Source organism: Salvelinus alpinus, chromosome 25 (assembly GCF_045679555.1).
Source record: "Salvelinus alpinus chromosome 25, SLU_Salpinus.1, whole genome shotgun sequence".
Classification (NCBI taxonomy): domain Eukaryota; kingdom Metazoa; phylum Chordata; class Actinopteri; order Salmoniformes; family Salmonidae; genus Salvelinus; species Salvelinus alpinus.
In genome coordinates this window covers 9,959,887-9,977,006 of record NC_092110.1, presented here as the reverse complement: position 1 = coordinate 9,977,006, position 17,120 = coordinate 9,959,887, and the positions used below count along the sequence as shown (strand labels likewise).

The 17,120-nt window shown below is 45.0% G+C and overlaps 1 protein-coding gene across 3 annotated transcripts in view; it reads left to right on the top strand.

The window, feature by feature from the left end:
- LOC139553310 (A-kinase anchor protein 6-like) overlaps positions 1 to 17,120 on the top strand; it is a 189,133-nt gene that overhangs the window by 37,697 nt on the left and 134,316 nt on the right. For all 3 annotated transcript variants that reach the window (XM_071365507.1, XM_071365506.1, XM_071365508.1), the window contains exons 3-4: positions 1,568 to 1,819; positions 10,690 to 12,360. In XM_071365507.1, coding sequence (XP_071221608.1) covers positions 1,568 to 1,819; positions 10,690 to 12,360 — 1,923 coding nt within the window. The remainder of the gene's footprint in view (positions 1 to 1,567; positions 1,820 to 10,689; positions 12,361 to 17,120) is intronic.

The window sequence follows — 17,120 nt, the reverse complement described above, 5'->3', positions numbered from 1 at the left end:
TACCCTGGGTGTCACTGCACTGACATGCTGCCAGTCTTCCCCTTCGTTTCATATCAAATATCATTAATCGTTAGCCTGTAATAAGTAAATGGGGCAGTATTGTGTATGATTGTGTTGTTGTAATGTGTAATTGGCCGAAGGGAATATATTTATTCAGTAACTTTTCAGTGTTCAGTACAGTATGTGAATCAGTTTCTCCTATCATCATTGCTACAGTATATCCACTGTCTGTCACTGTATATACAGTACAGAGGAGGCTGGTCAGAGGAGATATAGGAGGACGGGCTCGTTTTAATGGCTGGAATGGAATGAATGGGTAAGGTACCAAACACATCAAACACATGGAAACAACGTGTTTGACTCTGTTCCATTACAATGAGCAAGTCCTCCTATAGCTCCTCCTACCAGCCTCCTCTGGTACAGTATGAGTCTGGCTTGACAGTCCAGTCCTGGCCAGGCTGGGCCAGCAGCTGTGGTGGGGAGGGGCTGGGTGGGACGGGGTCAGTTGTCATGGAGTTGTCATTGTGCCGAGACTGACCAGTTAGGTCCAGATCAGACGTGCTGTCACTGGTACTGTAGTGGAATGACTCCTCCTCATAGCTTCATTGCAAAGAATATAAGTAATTAAAAAAATATAACATTTCAATGTGAGGCTCATAGTCTCAAAGCACAGAGACACGTCGGTCTACAGTTCAATTTACAGGCCTCACATTTGGTATTCGCGCCCTATGAATGCTGACTATGTCCATGCAACCATGTTGTCAGTACTAACCATGCGCCACCTGCTTCTATTCAGGAAATGGTTAGCATTGGCTAAGAGTCATATGCTACTGTGGAAGTGGATGGTGCCATCAGTAATGGTAGGCCATGGTTGTCTATGTGTTCTCAAGGGTATCCATTTTCTCTGCAATGTGCACTATGTGTAGATATAAATACTCCATTCTTGTGAATTTGACTCATATTTTAAACATGGAACTTATGACTTAATTGTCACCTGCTTCTGCTTTTACTGTCCTGGCAGTGGCACTCACAATCCTGACATGTTTGTCTGCTCCGTATTGAGTCTGATAACTTCAAGTTTATTTCGAGATGTTTTTGTTGTTGTAATTCAGCATGTACAAAGATTTCTCATCTCAGGATTGATTTCTCTCTGGTTCTCTTAAAAGATATGTGACATGCCGAGTCCACTTCAGGGTGCGTACACTGGCAGCCTATAGATACTTTGATTGAAATGTGTACGTTTGTATTGCGTGAAAAAGTGAGCTAACAGTTACATTGGTGTTGTTATTCCTGTGTAATTACATCTGTAAGTACAGTGTAACAAGTATTGTGATACATAGTAAAAACTCGTTGTTATACTGTAAGTTTATTTTGTAGTTGAGCATATAAAAACACTTGTCTTTGTAGGAGATGTTAGGATTTCTTTCTCTCTGGTTCTCTTAAAAGACATGTTATCATAATCTAAAGATTGTTTATCCTCTCTCCCCTGTCTATGTGTTGTCTCCGTGTGTGTGTGTGTGTGTGTGTGTGTGTGTGTGTGTGTGTGTGTGTGTGTGTGTGTGTGTAGGACATTTGCGAGGACATCTCGGACCATGTAGAGCAGATCCACGCGTTGCTGGAAACTGAATTCTCCCTGAAGCTGCTGTCCTACTCTGTGAACATCATCGTAGACATCCGCAGTGTCCAGCTGCTGTGGCACCAGCTCCGTGTCTCTGTCCTGGTACTGAAGGAGAGGCTGCTGCAGGGCCTCCAGGACTCCAACGGAAACTACACCCGACAGACAGACATCCTCCAGGCCTTCTCCCAGGACCACGACCAGGTAAATAGTACACACAACCTCTGGTACAACACTACATGTACTACTACTGTACAGTTACACAACTATAGCTAGCCTGAACTACACCCGACAGATTTATATCGGCTACACAACCCTGGCATGCACTAGTCTACAATACACACAACAGCTTTTTGTTTGGGGGGGGGGGGTTCAATTGTTTATTGAATAAGCATAAGTATAAAGAACACTTGTACAAAATGATAATGACAAATTAAACAATTGATTGAAAGATACATTTGTACAGTATGATATCCAGTTCATCTCTGTTCCTCTTCGTTATTAATGATCACCAGGTCTGCAAGTTTTGGCTTGACTGGTGACATCCCCCGGCGATATAAGTTAATATAGTAGACCAATAACAGAGTAACAAAAAACTAAAACTTAAACAAAATCACTTTTGCAGGTAAAATACATTTTAAAAAGAGAGAGTTACAAACCTCTCTGCCAATAACAGCTAGTTTATTTTTCAGATTACATATCCCAGTCCCTCCCCACTCAGGGCATGCCCAGACAGTCCTAGCAAAATGATGGCTTGAGAAATAGATTTTTCTTTCTTGTGAAAGGGATTCAGTGATTCAGGCCTCACCTTTTTTTCTCATAGTTTGTGTTGGGAACTGTTTGTGACTACTCTTTAAAGCAGAGATGGGTTTGAGGCTTTTTTAACTCCAGAGAGTTGAAACACAGGAGTGATGGTTGCTGATAATGGGCCTCTGTACGCCTATGTAGATATTACGTAAAAAATCTGCCGTTTCCAGCTACAATAGTCATGTCACGATCGTCGTTAGGAGAAAGAGAGGACCAAGGCGCAGCGTGATATAAATACATTCTTCTCTTTATTAGAAGAAGACGAAACGAACACTAATACAAACTAGACAAAACAATAAACCGACGAACGTGAAGCTATGATAAACAAAAGTGCAGACACAGGCAACTTAGACATAGACAATTACCCACAACCTACCTAATGACTATGGCTGCCTAAATATGGCTCCCAATCAGAGACAACGATAGACAGCTGTCTCTAATTGAGAATCAATCTAGGCAACCATAGACTTACATAAACACCTACACTGAACACAACCCCATGAACTCTACAAACACCCCCTAGACCAGGGGTGTCAAACTCATTCCATGGAGGGCCTAGTGTCTGCTGGTTTTTGTTTTTTCCTTTCAGTTAAGACCTAGACAACCAGGTGATGGGAGTTCCTTACTAATTAGTGACCTGAATTCATCAATCAAGTACAAGGGAGGAGCGAAAACCCACAGACACTCGGCCCTCCGTGGAATGAGTTTGACAGCTGTGCCCTAGACAATACAAACACCCTAGACGAGACAAAAACACACAAACATCCCCCATGTCACACCCTGACCTAACTAAAATAATAAAGAAAAACAAAGATAACTAAGGCCAGGGCGTGACAAGTCATTTACAACATTAACAATGTCTACACTGTATTTCTGATCAATTTGCTGTTATTTTAATGGACAAAAATTAGTTTTTCTTTCGAAAACAAGGAAATGTCGAAGTGACCCCAAACTTTTGAACGGTAGTGTATATGAGGGGCAGCCATGCAACAGACCTCTTAAATGGTCAATGTCGTCTTACAAGGGCAATGAAATGCTTTGTAATAGAAACAAACAAGCAAATATTTTTTGAATGAATAGTAATTCATAATGATGTGTACAGTGCATTCGGAAAGTATTCCAACCCCTTGACTTTTCCCACATTTTGTTACATTATAGCTTTATTCTAAAATTGATTAAATACAAATTTTTCCTCATCACTCTACACACAATACCCCATAATGACAAATAAAAATCAGGTTTTTAGAAATGTTTGCGAATGTATTAAAAAGGAAAAATATAAATACCTTATTTACATAAGTATTCAGACCCTTTGCTATGAGACTCGAAATTGAGCTCAGGTACATCCCATTTCCAATGATCATCCTTGAGATGTTTCTACAGACACCTGTGGTAAATTCAATTGATTGGACATGATTTGGAAAGGCACACACCTGCCTATATAAGGTCCCACAGTTGACAGTGCATGTCAGAGCAAAAACCAAGCCATGAGGTCGAAGGAATTGTCTGTAGAGCTCCGAGACAGGATTGGGTCGAGGCACATATCTGGAGAAAGGTACAAAAAATGTCTGTAGCATTGAAGGTCCCCAGGAACACTGTGGCCTCCATCATTCTTAAATGGAAGAAGTTTGGAACCACCAAGACTCTTCCTAGAGCTGGCCGCCCGGCCAAACTGAGCAATCAAGGGAGAAGGGCCTTGGTCAGGGAGATGACCAAGAACCTGATGGTCACTCTGACAGAGCTCCAGAGTTCCTCTGTGGAGATTGGAGAACCTTCCAGAAGGACAACCATCTCTGCAGCACTCCACCAATCAAGCCTATATGGTAGAGTGGCCAGACGGAAGCCACTCTTCAGTAAAAGGCACATGACAGCCCGCTTGTAGTTTGCCCAAAGGCACCTAAAGGACTCTCAGACCATGAGAAACAAGATTCTCTGGTCTGAATGCCAAGCGTCACGTCTGGAGGAAACATGGCACCATCCCTACGGTGAACCATGGTGGTGACAGCATCATTTTGTGGTGATGTTTTTCAGCAGCAAGGACTGGAGACTAGTCAGGATCGAGGGAAAGATGTACGGATATAAGTACAAAGAGATCCTTGATGAAAACCTGCTCCAAGACCTCAGACTGGGGCGAAGGTTCACCTTCCAACAGAACAACGACCCTAAGCACACAGCCAAGACAATGCAGGAGTGGCTTCGGGACAAGTCTCTGAATGTCCTTGAGTGGCCCAGCCAGAGCACAGACTTGAACCTGATCAAACATCTCTGGAGAGACCTGAAAATAGCTGTGCAGCGACGCTCCCCATTAAACCTGATAGAGCTTGAGAATAATGGGAGAAACTCCCCAAATACAGGTGTGCCAAGCTTGTAACGTCATACTCAAGAAGTCTGGAGGCTGTAATCGATGTCAAAGGTGCTTCAACAAAGTACTGAGTAAAGGGTCTGAATACATATGTAAATGTTATATTTCACTTTTAATACATTTGCTAAAATTGATAAAAACCTGTTTTTGCTTTGTGATTATGGGGTTTTGTGTGTAAATTGATGAGGGAAAAAAACAATTTAATCAATTTTAGAATAAGGCTGTAACGTAACTGTAACGATGTGTGCTGAGAGTCGGGAAGCAAGTTCAGGGAGTGATTTAATAAATAAACACAACATAATACAAAATAAGAAACACGAACAATGCACAGACATAACACAGAAACAGAAACCATAACGCCTGGGGAAGGAACCAAAGGAAGTGACATATATAGGGAAGGTAATCAGGGAGGTGATGGAGTCCAGGTGAGTCTGATGATGCGCAGGTGTGCGCCACAACGAGCAGCCTGGTGACCTAGAGGCCGGATCAGGAGCACATGTGACAGTAACAAAATGTGGGAAAAGTGTTGGTGTTCTTGGGGTTGTACTGGGGTTGTACTCATCCTTCTTCTTCCTCCAAATACGGCGAGTGGAGTTTGGACCAAAAAGCTCTATTTTTGTCTCATCAGACCACATGACCTTCTCCCATTCCTCCTCTGGAACATCCAGATGGTCATTGGCAAACTTCAGACGGGCCTGGACATGCGCTGGCTTGAGCAGGGGGACCTTGCGTGCGCTGCAGGATTTTAATCCATGACAGCGTAGTGTGTCACTAATGGTTTTCTTTGAGACTGTGGTCCCAGCTTTCTTCAGGTCATTGACCAGGTCCTGCCGTGTAGTTCTGGGCTGATCCCTCACCTTCCTCATAATCATTGATGCCCCACGAGGTGAGATCTTGCATGGAGCCCCAGACCGAGGGTGATTGACCGTCATCTTGAACTTCTAATAATTGCGCCAACAGTTGTTGCCTTCTCACCAAGCTGCTTGCCTATTGTCCTGTAGCCCATCCCAGCCTTGTGCAGGTCTACAATTTTATCCCTGATGTCCTTACACAGCTCTCTGGTCTTGGCCATTGTGGAGAGGTTGGAATCTGTTTGATTGAGTGTGTGGACAGGTGTCTTTTATACAGGTAACGAGTTCAAACAGGTGCAGTTAATACAGGTAATGAGTGGAGAACAGGAGGGCTTCTTAAAGAAAAACTAACAGGTCTGTGAGAGCCGGAATTCTTACTGGTTGGTAGGTGATCAAATACTTATGTCATGCAATAAAATGCAAATTAATTATTTAAAAATCATACAATGTGATTTTCTGGATTTTTGTTTTAGATTCCGTCTCTCACAGTTGAAGTGTACCTATGATAAAAATTACAGACCTCTACATGCTTTGTAAGTAGGAAAACCTGCAAAATCGGCAGTGTATCAAATACTTATTCTCCCCACTGTACCTGCTGGAGCGTGTGCTGCGGGTGGGTGCTGCTATGGTGACCAGTGAACTGCGAGAAGGCGGGGCTTTACCTAGCAAAGGTAAAGATGACCTGGATTCAGTAGGTTTGGCGACGAGTATGAAGCGAGGGCCAGCCAACGAGAGCGTACAAGTTGCAGTGGTGGGTATTATATGGGGCTTTGGTGACAAAACGGATGGCACTGTGATAGACTGCATCCAATTTGTTGAGTAGAGTGTTGGAGGCTATTTTGTAAATGACATCACCGAAGTCGAGGATCGGTAGGATAGTCAGTTTTACGAGGGTTTGTTTGGCAGCATGAGTGAAGGATGCTTTGTTGCGAAATAGGAAGCCGATTCTATATTTAATTTTGGATTGGAGATGCTTAATGTGGGTCTGGAAGGAGAGTTTACAGTCTAACCAGACACCTAGGTATTTGTAGTTGTCCACATATTCTAGGTCAGAACCGTCCAGAGTAGTGATACTGGACAGGCGGGCAGGTGCAGGCAGCGATCGGTTGAAGAGCATGCATTTAGTTTTACTAGCATTTAAGAGCAGTTGGAGGCCACGGAAGGAGAGCTGTATGGCATTGAAGCTCGTCTGGAGGTTAGTTAACAGTGTCCAAAGAAGGGCCAGATGTATACAGAATGTTATCGTCTGCGTAGAGGTGGATCAGAGAATCACCAGCAGCAAGAGTGACATCATTGATGTATACAGAGAAGAGAGTCGGCCCGAGAATTGAACACTGTGGCACCCCCATAGAGACTGCCAGAGGTCCGTACAACAGGCCCTCCGATTTGACACACTGAACTGTATCGGAGAAGTATTTGGTGAACCAGGCGAGGCAGTCATTTGAGGAACCAAGGCTGTTGAGTCTGCCGATAAGAACGTGGTGATTGACAGAGTCGAAAGCCTTGGCCAGGTCGATGAATACAGCTGCACAGTATTGTCTCTTATCGATGGCAGTTATGATATCGTTTAGGACCTTGAGCGTGGCTGAGGTGCACCCATGACCAGCTCGGAAGCCAGATTGCATAGCGGAGAAGGTACGGTGGGATTCGAAATGGTCGGTGATCTGTTTGTTAACTTGGCTTTCGAAGACCTTAGAAAGGCAGGGTAGGATAAATATAGGTCTGTAGCAGTTTGGGTCTAGAGTGTCTCCCCCTTTGAAGAGGGGGATGACCGCGGCAGCTTTCCAATCTTTGGGGATCTCAGATGATACGAAAGAGAGGTTGAACAGGCTAGTAATAGGGGTTGCAACAATTTCGGCAGATAGTTTTAGAAAGAGAGGGTCCAGATTGTCTAGCCCGGCTGATTTGTAGGGGTCCAGATTTTGCAGCTCTTTCAGAACATCAGCTATCTGGATTTAGGAGATTTGGGAGATTTTTGATGCACGGGAATTATACAGTGGTGGAAAAAGTAGCCAATTGTCATATTTGAGTAAAAGTAAAAATACCTTAATAGAAAAGGACTCAAGTAAAAGTAAAATGAACCCAGTAAAATACTACTTGAGTAAGTCAAAGTATTTGGCTTTAAATATACGTAAGTATCAAAAGTAAATGTGTAAATAATTTAAGCAAACAAGACGGCACAATTTTCATATATATATATTTTTACCGATAGCCAGGGGCACACTCCAACACTCAGACATTATTTACATACGAAGCATTTGTGTTTAGTGAGTCCACCAGATCAGCGGCAGTAGAGATTACCAGGCATGTTCAATTGATACGTGCGTGAATTTGACCATTTTCCTTTCCTGCTACGCATTAAAAATGTAATGAGTACTTTTGGGTGTCAGGGAAAATGTATGGAGTAAAAAGTACATTATTTTCTTTTAGGAATGTATTGAAGTAAAAGTAGAAGTTGTCTTTACACCACTGGAATTATAATAATGGTAAACTAATAAAAACATTAAAACGTGGGCCTAATGATAAAACAGATGCATTTGCCATTGGTAAAGAGATCGCATTGCAGTATGTCGTCTGTTTATTTTACTTTTATTATATAGACCTAAATCATAATCATATTGCAGTACATGTAGCTCATTTTCTGACATAACTGGTTTAAATTATTCCCGCAACACAACAAATAGTAGGCTACCATTTATCAATCGCTCATTCAATAGCCAAGCATGCTTGACTGTATGGGTAGGCTACAATATTGCTGTGCAATAGGATTAGGAGCGCGACATCATAGCCTGTTTCATTTCAGAGCCTACACCAAGGCAGGAGATAGAAACACAATAATGTACTGATAAACAAAATATTGAACAACAATTCGTCTTTTGCATAGAGGTGTGGGCTGTAGCATTTACTTTTGAATTGTTCTAAATTGCGCGGCCAGTGTTTGGCACTCGCTTTGCGGCATGCATTTTTAGTTTGGAAAAGTCACTGCATCATTCTTTCCACACCTCAACAGATATATGATTTGCCATAGTTTTTTTTACTATCATGTCCCAGTTCCAACATCTCCAAATCATACAGCAAATGAGGATGTTTCTATTATCATAAAAGGGGAATGGAGGGCGTTTTCCAAGCGAGGCTGTAGCACTCGTTCATGACCGCATGAACGAGTGCTACAGCCTCAATATTGAACGAGTGCAACTCAATATTAAGAAGGTGCCCTTAATGTTTTGTACACTCAGTGTATATGTTACTTGCGACAGTTTGCTAAATCAACAGAGGAAGAGGTGAAACAAGAGGGAAAACTGGGACCAAGATCAGTCTTCTCCAGCAGGTGGATTTTTTTTTTTTTTTTTACTTCACCAAGCAGGGAGTTTTTCTAGGTCAATGACAGTGTCGAATTTGGTTAACAAAAAATATAATTGATTATTTGCTACGTGTGTGTGGCTTATGTAATCAAATAGAAGTTTTGTAATGCTTAGGTTTTTACGAGTGTACTGATATAAGTAGGACATTTGACATCCTGGCAACTTTGAGAAAAAACACTTTATATCAGAGTTGTGCCTGTTGTTCACATGCGTATCTGCCCTCTCATTGGCTAGAATGTTCCCACCTGCCTTCCATTTTTGAGGAAATGTATTTTCATTGTTACAGCGGCCACTAGAGTATCTGATCAATATAATGTATAATCTGTGATAAATCCCAATAATTTATCAATTCTAGAATCTCCACGTATGCCAGAATTGTGTAAGAAATGTATGCACGGTTGATAAATGAGGCCCCAGGTGGTTTGTCATTATTGATAGACAACAATACATGTTTTTGCTTGTTCCACACTCACTTTACAAAAATAAAAAATGATCATGCTTGTCTTTCATAATTTGGTCAATTATGCATGGTTATGTAGGTGGAGTTTGTCATGTCATGTCTAAATGTTCTAATTTTGCCAATGAAAAAGTAATTCAAGTAGTTGGCAATATCAGAGGGTTTCGTGATGAATGAGCTGTGTTCGTCTTTTCGCCTAAAATGTCATTTAAGGTGCGCCAAAGTTTTTTACTATCATCCTTTATATCATTTATCTTTGTTTCCTAGTGCACTTTCTTCTTCTTTTTGCTTATTCAATTGTATGCCAAACGGAAGGGTCATCAGTTAAAGCAAGTTTAGCTAAGGTTCTGAGCAGGCCTTGTTAAATGATATGGTTACACAGACAGAACAATGGAAGGATGTGTGTGTGTTCACTGGATCTCCTGGCCTGTCCACAGGACATGCTGTTCTCTTCAGTCGTCCACTGGATATCCTGGCCTCTACGCTAAGCTTTTGGTACATTTTTGTTGAGGAGACTAACTCCCACACACTGTGTACATAAAACACCAGGTAAATGGAGAGAAACATTTTGAGAGAAAGAAAAAATTGCCAAGTTGCACGTCAAAGCTTCTGTCCATCCAGTGTCTTTTACATAGAGTGCAGTGCACACCACCCTGTGCCCCATGCAGGAATTACTACTGATGACTCCATGGATGTGCAATTTGATTTACTGTAGTGTAATGTAGACTCTTAGGAGTTGCTCCTCTTTTATGTTGGAAAACACAACCCCTTTTGGTTAATTAAGAGGCAATCTGCAATTGATACATAAATGCTTTTACATTTCATTTCATGATATATGCAGCCTTTGATTATTGAAGAGTATAACGTATAAATCCCTCATGAGCTTAGTTCAACTGTCATACCCTATCAGAACCCAAAATATCAGCTTGTTTTACTATGCAATATAAGCAATTTTAAATAAACACTGTATAGCTTCAAAACGTGGTTAAAGCTATAATTTTGATCTAATGGATGGTCAGTCCTTGTATCCATATCTTTGTCTATGAATTTGGGAGTGGTTACATTTCTCCAGCTCCATCCCTCAGCTGTTTACCAAAACAGTGGCAGGCCGGCGCTTTGTTGTTGTTTTGAACTGCAGATTGTCCATCTAAGGCATTGTAACTTGAATATTCGGAGTTAACTTAAGTGGTGTGTTAATCATATGTTTCTCTCCCCTCCGTGTGCCCCCCCCCCAGGCTCGCCTGGATGCTCTGACTGAAGTGGACGACTGTGGCCAGCTGACCATTAAGTGCAGTCAGGACTACTTCTCCCTGGACTGTGGCATCACAGCCTACGAGCTCAGCGACTACAGCCCCAGTGAGGACCAGGAGGGTACCAGGGGACCAGGCCAGGGCCAGGATCCCCGGTGTAGCTACCCCGAGCTGGAGAGAGACTTCCCAGAGCTCATCCAGAGTGTGGATCTGCTAACCATCACGGTCAAGCAGAACCAGAACCAAGGGGTCGTCCCAGAGCAGGAGGAGGAGGAGCCAGGGACCTACATAGAGAGACTGAGAGACACACTCTGTAGCGGAGGAGAGGACAACAATCCTGCACCAGGACCCACAATGCACTGCGGTGCGCCCCAGAACGAGAGCACTCTGCTCTCCAAGCGCCCACTCCAGGGCAGCGTGAGTAACGAGGTGTCCCCCACCCAGCCCTCCCTGCCTAAGAAGCCCATGTACCTGGAGGGAGAGACTGAGACCAGCCTCAGCCTGAGGAGATCCACACTGCCTTCCTCTCTTCAGTTCCAGGCAGACCTGAGCCGGAGCACCCCCTCCCTCCTGGACCCTCCGGACCGCTCCAAGTTCTGGCTGGAGCTGGACGCTGTGTACCCCAGCAACGCCAGCCAGTCCTACAACAGCCTGCATGCAATGAACGACAGGAACCTGCAGGCCAGCAGACAGAGCGAGGCTGGACGGTACCAGAGACAGGGGGGCCCTGCTGGAGCTCACATCCCCCTGCAGAGGAGCTCCTCAGAGGCAGGGCGGGGAGGCCATTTCCCCCAAGACATCTCCCCCATCCCCATCCCCTTCTCAGGCACTGGGGAATGCAACAGGGACATGGATGATCCACAGACAGTCAGAGACACAGACAGCCCCCTACTTTCTCCCATGAGGGGGCCCTTGGACCACGAATCCCATGACGAGGCCTCCAGCGAGGACTCCAGTCCCCTCACCAAAGCAGCCGACTGGATCATCCAGCGCCCGGGGCCCCAGGGGCCCAAGCTCCACCACCAAGCTCAAGCCTTAGCCGAAGCTAGCCCTAACCCCAGCGAGGAGCGGTGGTTCGGGTCAGATGAGTTCTTGGCTCTACCCGCACAGCTGAAGAAGACAGAGATGCTGGCTATGAAGCTGGAGACCCTGGCCAAGGCGCTGCCCCAGAGACCCGGCCACCAAGGACACCACGAGTCCATCCAGGATGTGGACGACTGGGAGCTGACTGAGGTCAACTCAGATTGGGAGGGCGACGGCCCGGGAAGCCCCAACCCCACTGTGGGCCTCCAACAGCCCTACAAGAGGCCCTTCCGGGTGGGGATGGGGCGTTTTTCGCCGACCTCGTCCAGCGACATGGCTCCGTCCCTGGATGAGAGCCTTGAGTCGGGCCCCCTCAGTGACCTACTGTCTGAGGACGAGGCCTGGAGCTCCGGGGAGAGTAGGATGAGAGACAACAACAGGGGCTGGAGCTCCGGTGAGACCCGAGGGAGCTCTACTGGCTCCAGAAGGAGAGACAGCAACAGGTTACCGCTGCAGCCCACCACCACTACCATGGCCCCCCACATAGAGACACAGTGTAAACCCCTCATCCAACAGTTACAGGATGACATCCAGCACCACGACAACCACCCAGACATATGGGGCAAGATCGAGGTAAGGAGAGCCACAGCTTCTGTCACAAACAGTTTTACTGTGAGGATGTTGTTGTTTCAAGCATTGGTTATTCTAGTACCTGACATTTACAGTAGATGGCTCCAACGTTCATGTATACCCAACTAGAAAGTGTTGCTAAATCATTCCTGCTCATAATGATGGTGTCTATATGAATTCAAATGTCGACACATATTGACCCGTGTGGCTACGAAAAAAAGTCTGAAAGTGTATGAACTCACTACTGTAAGTCGCTCTGGATAAGAGCGTCTGCTAAATTGCTGAGATGTAAAAAAAAAAAAAAGATATTCAAAGGTCAGTTGTTAAGTGACAGGTGCAGTATTGATGAAGTGATTTATGAACAGATCAATCATTGCTGTCACCCTGCGTATGGTAATATGACATTAGTACACAACGTACAAGGAAAGGTTTCCTCCACCGTCAGACGGAGGATTGAAGTTATTTGACAATGCTTTAATACCTACACATCAGAGGAGACGGTTTAACCTGCTTTTGAGGATCATTCAGCAAATTGTTGCCAAGTAGAAAGCATACTGCATTCCTGTATCTTCTGATCCAATTCTTATATGTACATAATCAAAATAATCAAACTTGACAACAAACCCAGCCAGCACATCAAAAGCTTAGTGAAACACATTGCTCGCTTGTCTTCTCTCTACTCTCACATAGAGTAGCCTCATAGAAACCACTAACCAGTGCTTTGCGACCTTCCTTCTCCTGTCTGCCTCTCATGTTAATGTCTCCCATCCAACGATGTAATTAGACCATTAGGTAAATAATGAAGAGCATGTAATCAAGTCTCTGAAGGAGCTGGGAGCTAATTGATGATTTGATGAGAGTAAGAGACCCAGGAAATCTGCAGGACAATATACTCAGAGAGAGAGAGAGAGAGAGAGAGAGAGAGAGAGAGAAGTCGAGAGAGAGAGAGAGAGAGAGAGAGAGAGAGAGAGAGAGAGAGAGAGAGAGAGAGAGAGAGAGAGAGAGAGAGAGAGAGAGAGAGAGAGAGAGAGAGAGAGAGAGAGAGAGAGAGAGAGAAAAAAAACAGAAAACTAGAATGCTATTTGGCCCTAAACAGATAGTATACAGTGGCAGAATACCTGACCACTGTGACTGACCCAAATTTTAAGGAAATCTTTGACTACTGTATGTATAGACTCCGTAAGCCTTGCTATTGAGAAAGGCCGCCGAAGGCAGACCTGGCTCTCAAGAGAAGACAGGCTATGTGCACACTGCCCACAAAATGAGGTGGCACTTCCTAACCTTCTGCCAAATGTATGACCATATTAGAGACACATATTTCCCTCAGATTACACAGACCCACAAAGAATTTGAAAACAAATCCAATTTAAATAAACTCCCATATCTATTGGGTAAAATACCACAGTGTGCCATCACAGCAGCAAGACTTGTGACCTGTTGTCACAAGAAAAGGGCAACCAGTGAAGAACAAACACCATTGTAAATACAACCTATATTTCTGTTAATTTATTTTCCCTTTTGTACTTTAACTATTTGCACATCATTACAACACTGTATATAGTCTTTATTCTTTTGGAACTTTTGTGAGTGTAATGTTTACTGTACAGTTTTTAATATTTATTTCACTTTTGTTTATGATCTATTTCACTTGCTTTGGCAATGTTAACATATGTTTCCCATGCCAATAAAACCCCTTAAATTGACATTGAATTGAGATAGACAGACAGACAGAAACAGACAGACAGACACAGACAGACAGACAGAAACAGACAGACAGAGAGAGACAGACAGACAGACACAGACAGACAGACAGAGACAGACAGACAGACAGACAGACAGACAGACAGACAGACAGACAGACAGACAGACAGACAGACAGACAGACAGACAGAGTATGAAAGAGAGAGAGAGACTATTGAGCTGTCATTCTTTAACACGAGGGGCCCTCAATAGAGGCTGCTGCCTTTCAGAGATATTATATTCTCCTCCGTAGTCAGTGAACCTCAGGCCTGATGAGCCTCGGTCCTGAGTGACTCCATGGAATCCTGTTCATCCTCCCCAGCGGGTCTCTGCCATCACAGATGTCTGAATGCCATTTTCTCCACAGCCCTGGACAATGTCAATGTTGGTAGGGTTTAATAAGAGCCAGCCTGTGAATCCTACCTAAACATAACTAGTACTGTATAATCCTTTAGTATCAACATTCTCCACAGTATATGATTGAAGTTATATTGAATGTTATCTGTAGTTTCAGTCGGGTCCAGTCAGTAGTTTCCCACGGTCTGTAGCTATTCTGCCATGTAAATACTCTATGTCTCAAATGGCTCCCTATTCCCTATATGCTTCTGATCAGAGCATTACGGGCCCTGGTCAAAAGTAGTGCGCTAAATAGGGAATAGGCTGCCATTTGGGACGCATTCTCAGTCTGTTGACTAGACGGTCTCTTCCTATTTATCTCCACTGTTAGTCAGTGAGTCACATAGTGAAATCTCTCCCGTTGGTAAAGCCTGATTAGCACAGTGGGGTTTTATTGCCACCTGCTGGCAGGAACGGAAAATTATGACTTTCTTCTCTTTGGGAAAAAAAGATAGAATTCACACGTCGTCTCCTCTACAATGCCCACATATCAATAGAGCAACGTGTTGTTGCATATATAATGCGTTCATTTTATGCATTGAAAAAAAGGAATTGACATCAAATGATTGTTGTTATTATTCTGTAATGCATAACCCACCTTTTATCTTTCCATTGCTTATTACTGAGTGTTAGATACTAAGGTTGCCACTTTGGCGAATACATAGGATTATATGTACAAGACAGTCAGACATCTCCATGGTTCACGTACAATCTGAGGATTAGCATATCCTCTCCTCCTTCTCCTCTCTGTATCAGGATGGAAGGCTGAGGCTGAGGCGGAAGCTGATACTGAGGCTGATGCTGAAAGAGAGGCAGCCAGGCTGGGGCTGTGAGGCTGGGGCGGAGAGAGAGATTAAGACGGGCTGGGGCTGAGAGAGAAGTTAGGGCTGGGGCTGATGCTGGGGCTGAGAGAGAGGTTAGGGCTGAGGCTGGGACTGAGAGAGAAGTTAGGGCTGAGGCTGGGACTGAGAGAGAAGTTAGGGCTGGGGCTGATGCTGGGGCTGAGAGAGAGGTTAGGGCTGAGGCTGGGACTGAGAGAGAAGTTAGGGCTGGGGCTGAGGCTGGGACTGAGAGAGAGGTTAGGGCTGAGGCTGGGACTGAGAGAGAAGTTAGGGCTGAGGCTGGGACTGAGAGATAAGTTAGGACTGGGGCTGAGGTGGAAGCTGATACTGAGGCTGATGCTGAAAGAGAGGCAGCCAGGCTGGGGCTGTGAGGCTGGGGCGGAGAGAGAGATTAAGACGGGCTGGGGCTGAGAGAGAAGTTAGGGCTGGGGCTGATGCTGGGGCTGAGAGAGAGGTTAGGGCTGAGGCTGGGACTGAGAGAGAAGTTAGGGCTGAGGCTGGGACTGAGAGAGAAGTTAGGGCTGGGGCTGATGCTGGGGCTGAGAGAGAGGTTAGGGCTGAGGCTGGGACTGAGAGAGAAGTTAGGGCTGGGGCTGAGGCTGGGACTGAGAGAGAAGTTAGGACTGGGGCTGATGCTGGGGCTGAGAGAGAGGTTAGGGCTGAGGCTGGGACTGAGAGAGAAGTTAGGGCTGAGGCTGGGACTGAGAGAGAAGTTAGGGCTGAGGCTGAGGCTGGGACTGAGAGAGAAGTTAGGGCTGATGCTGGGGCTGAGAGAGAAGTTAGGGCTGGGGCTGATGCTGGGGCTGAGGCTGGGGCTGAGAGAGAAGTTAGGGCTGGGGTTGAGGCTGGGACTGAGAGAGAAGTTAGGGCTGGGGCTGAGGCTGGGTTGAGAGAGAAGTTAGGGCTGGGACTGAGAGAGAAGTTAGGGCTGAGGCTGAGGCTGGGTTGAGAGAGAAGTTAGGGCTGGGGCTGAGGCTGGGTTGAGAGAGAAGTTAGGGCTGAGGCTGGGACTGAGAGAGAAGTTAGGGCTGAGGCTGGGACTGAGAGAGAAGTTAGGGCTGAGGCTGAGGCTGGGACTGAGAGAGAAGTTAGGGCTGATGCTGGGGCTGAGAGAGAAGTTAGGGCTGGGGCTGATGCTGGGGCTGAGGCTGGGGCTGAGAGAGAAGTTAGGGCTGGGGCTGAGGCTGGGTTGAGAGAGAAGTTAGGGCTGGGGCTGAGGCTGGGACTGAGAGAGAAGTTAGGGCTGAGGCTGGGACTGAGAGAGAAGTTAGGGCTGAGGCTGGGGCTGAGAGAGAAGTTAGGGCTGAGGCTGGGACTGAGAGAGAAGTTAGGGCTGAGGCTGGGACAGAGAGAGAAGTTAGGGCTGAGGCTGGGACAGAGAGAGAAGTTAGGGCTGGGGTTGTGAGTAGGGTTTGACGTATCTAGATTTTCATATCGTCATACCGTTTCTGTACCATACCGGGGTATACGGTATTACCGAATGTGCAAACAAGGGGCGCTATTTAAAACAAAATAATAGATGTATGTACAGTTGAAGTGGGAAGTTTACATACACTTAGGTTGGAGTCATTAAAACTCGTTTTTCAACCACTCCACAAATGTCTTGTTAACAAACTATAGTTTTGGCAAGTAGGTTAGGACATCTACTTTGTGCATGACACAAGTAATTTCTCTAACAATTGTTTACAGACAAATTATTTAACTTATAATTCACTGTATCACAATTCCAGTGGGTCAGAAGTTTACATACACTAAGTTGACTGTGCCTTTAAACAGCTTGGACAA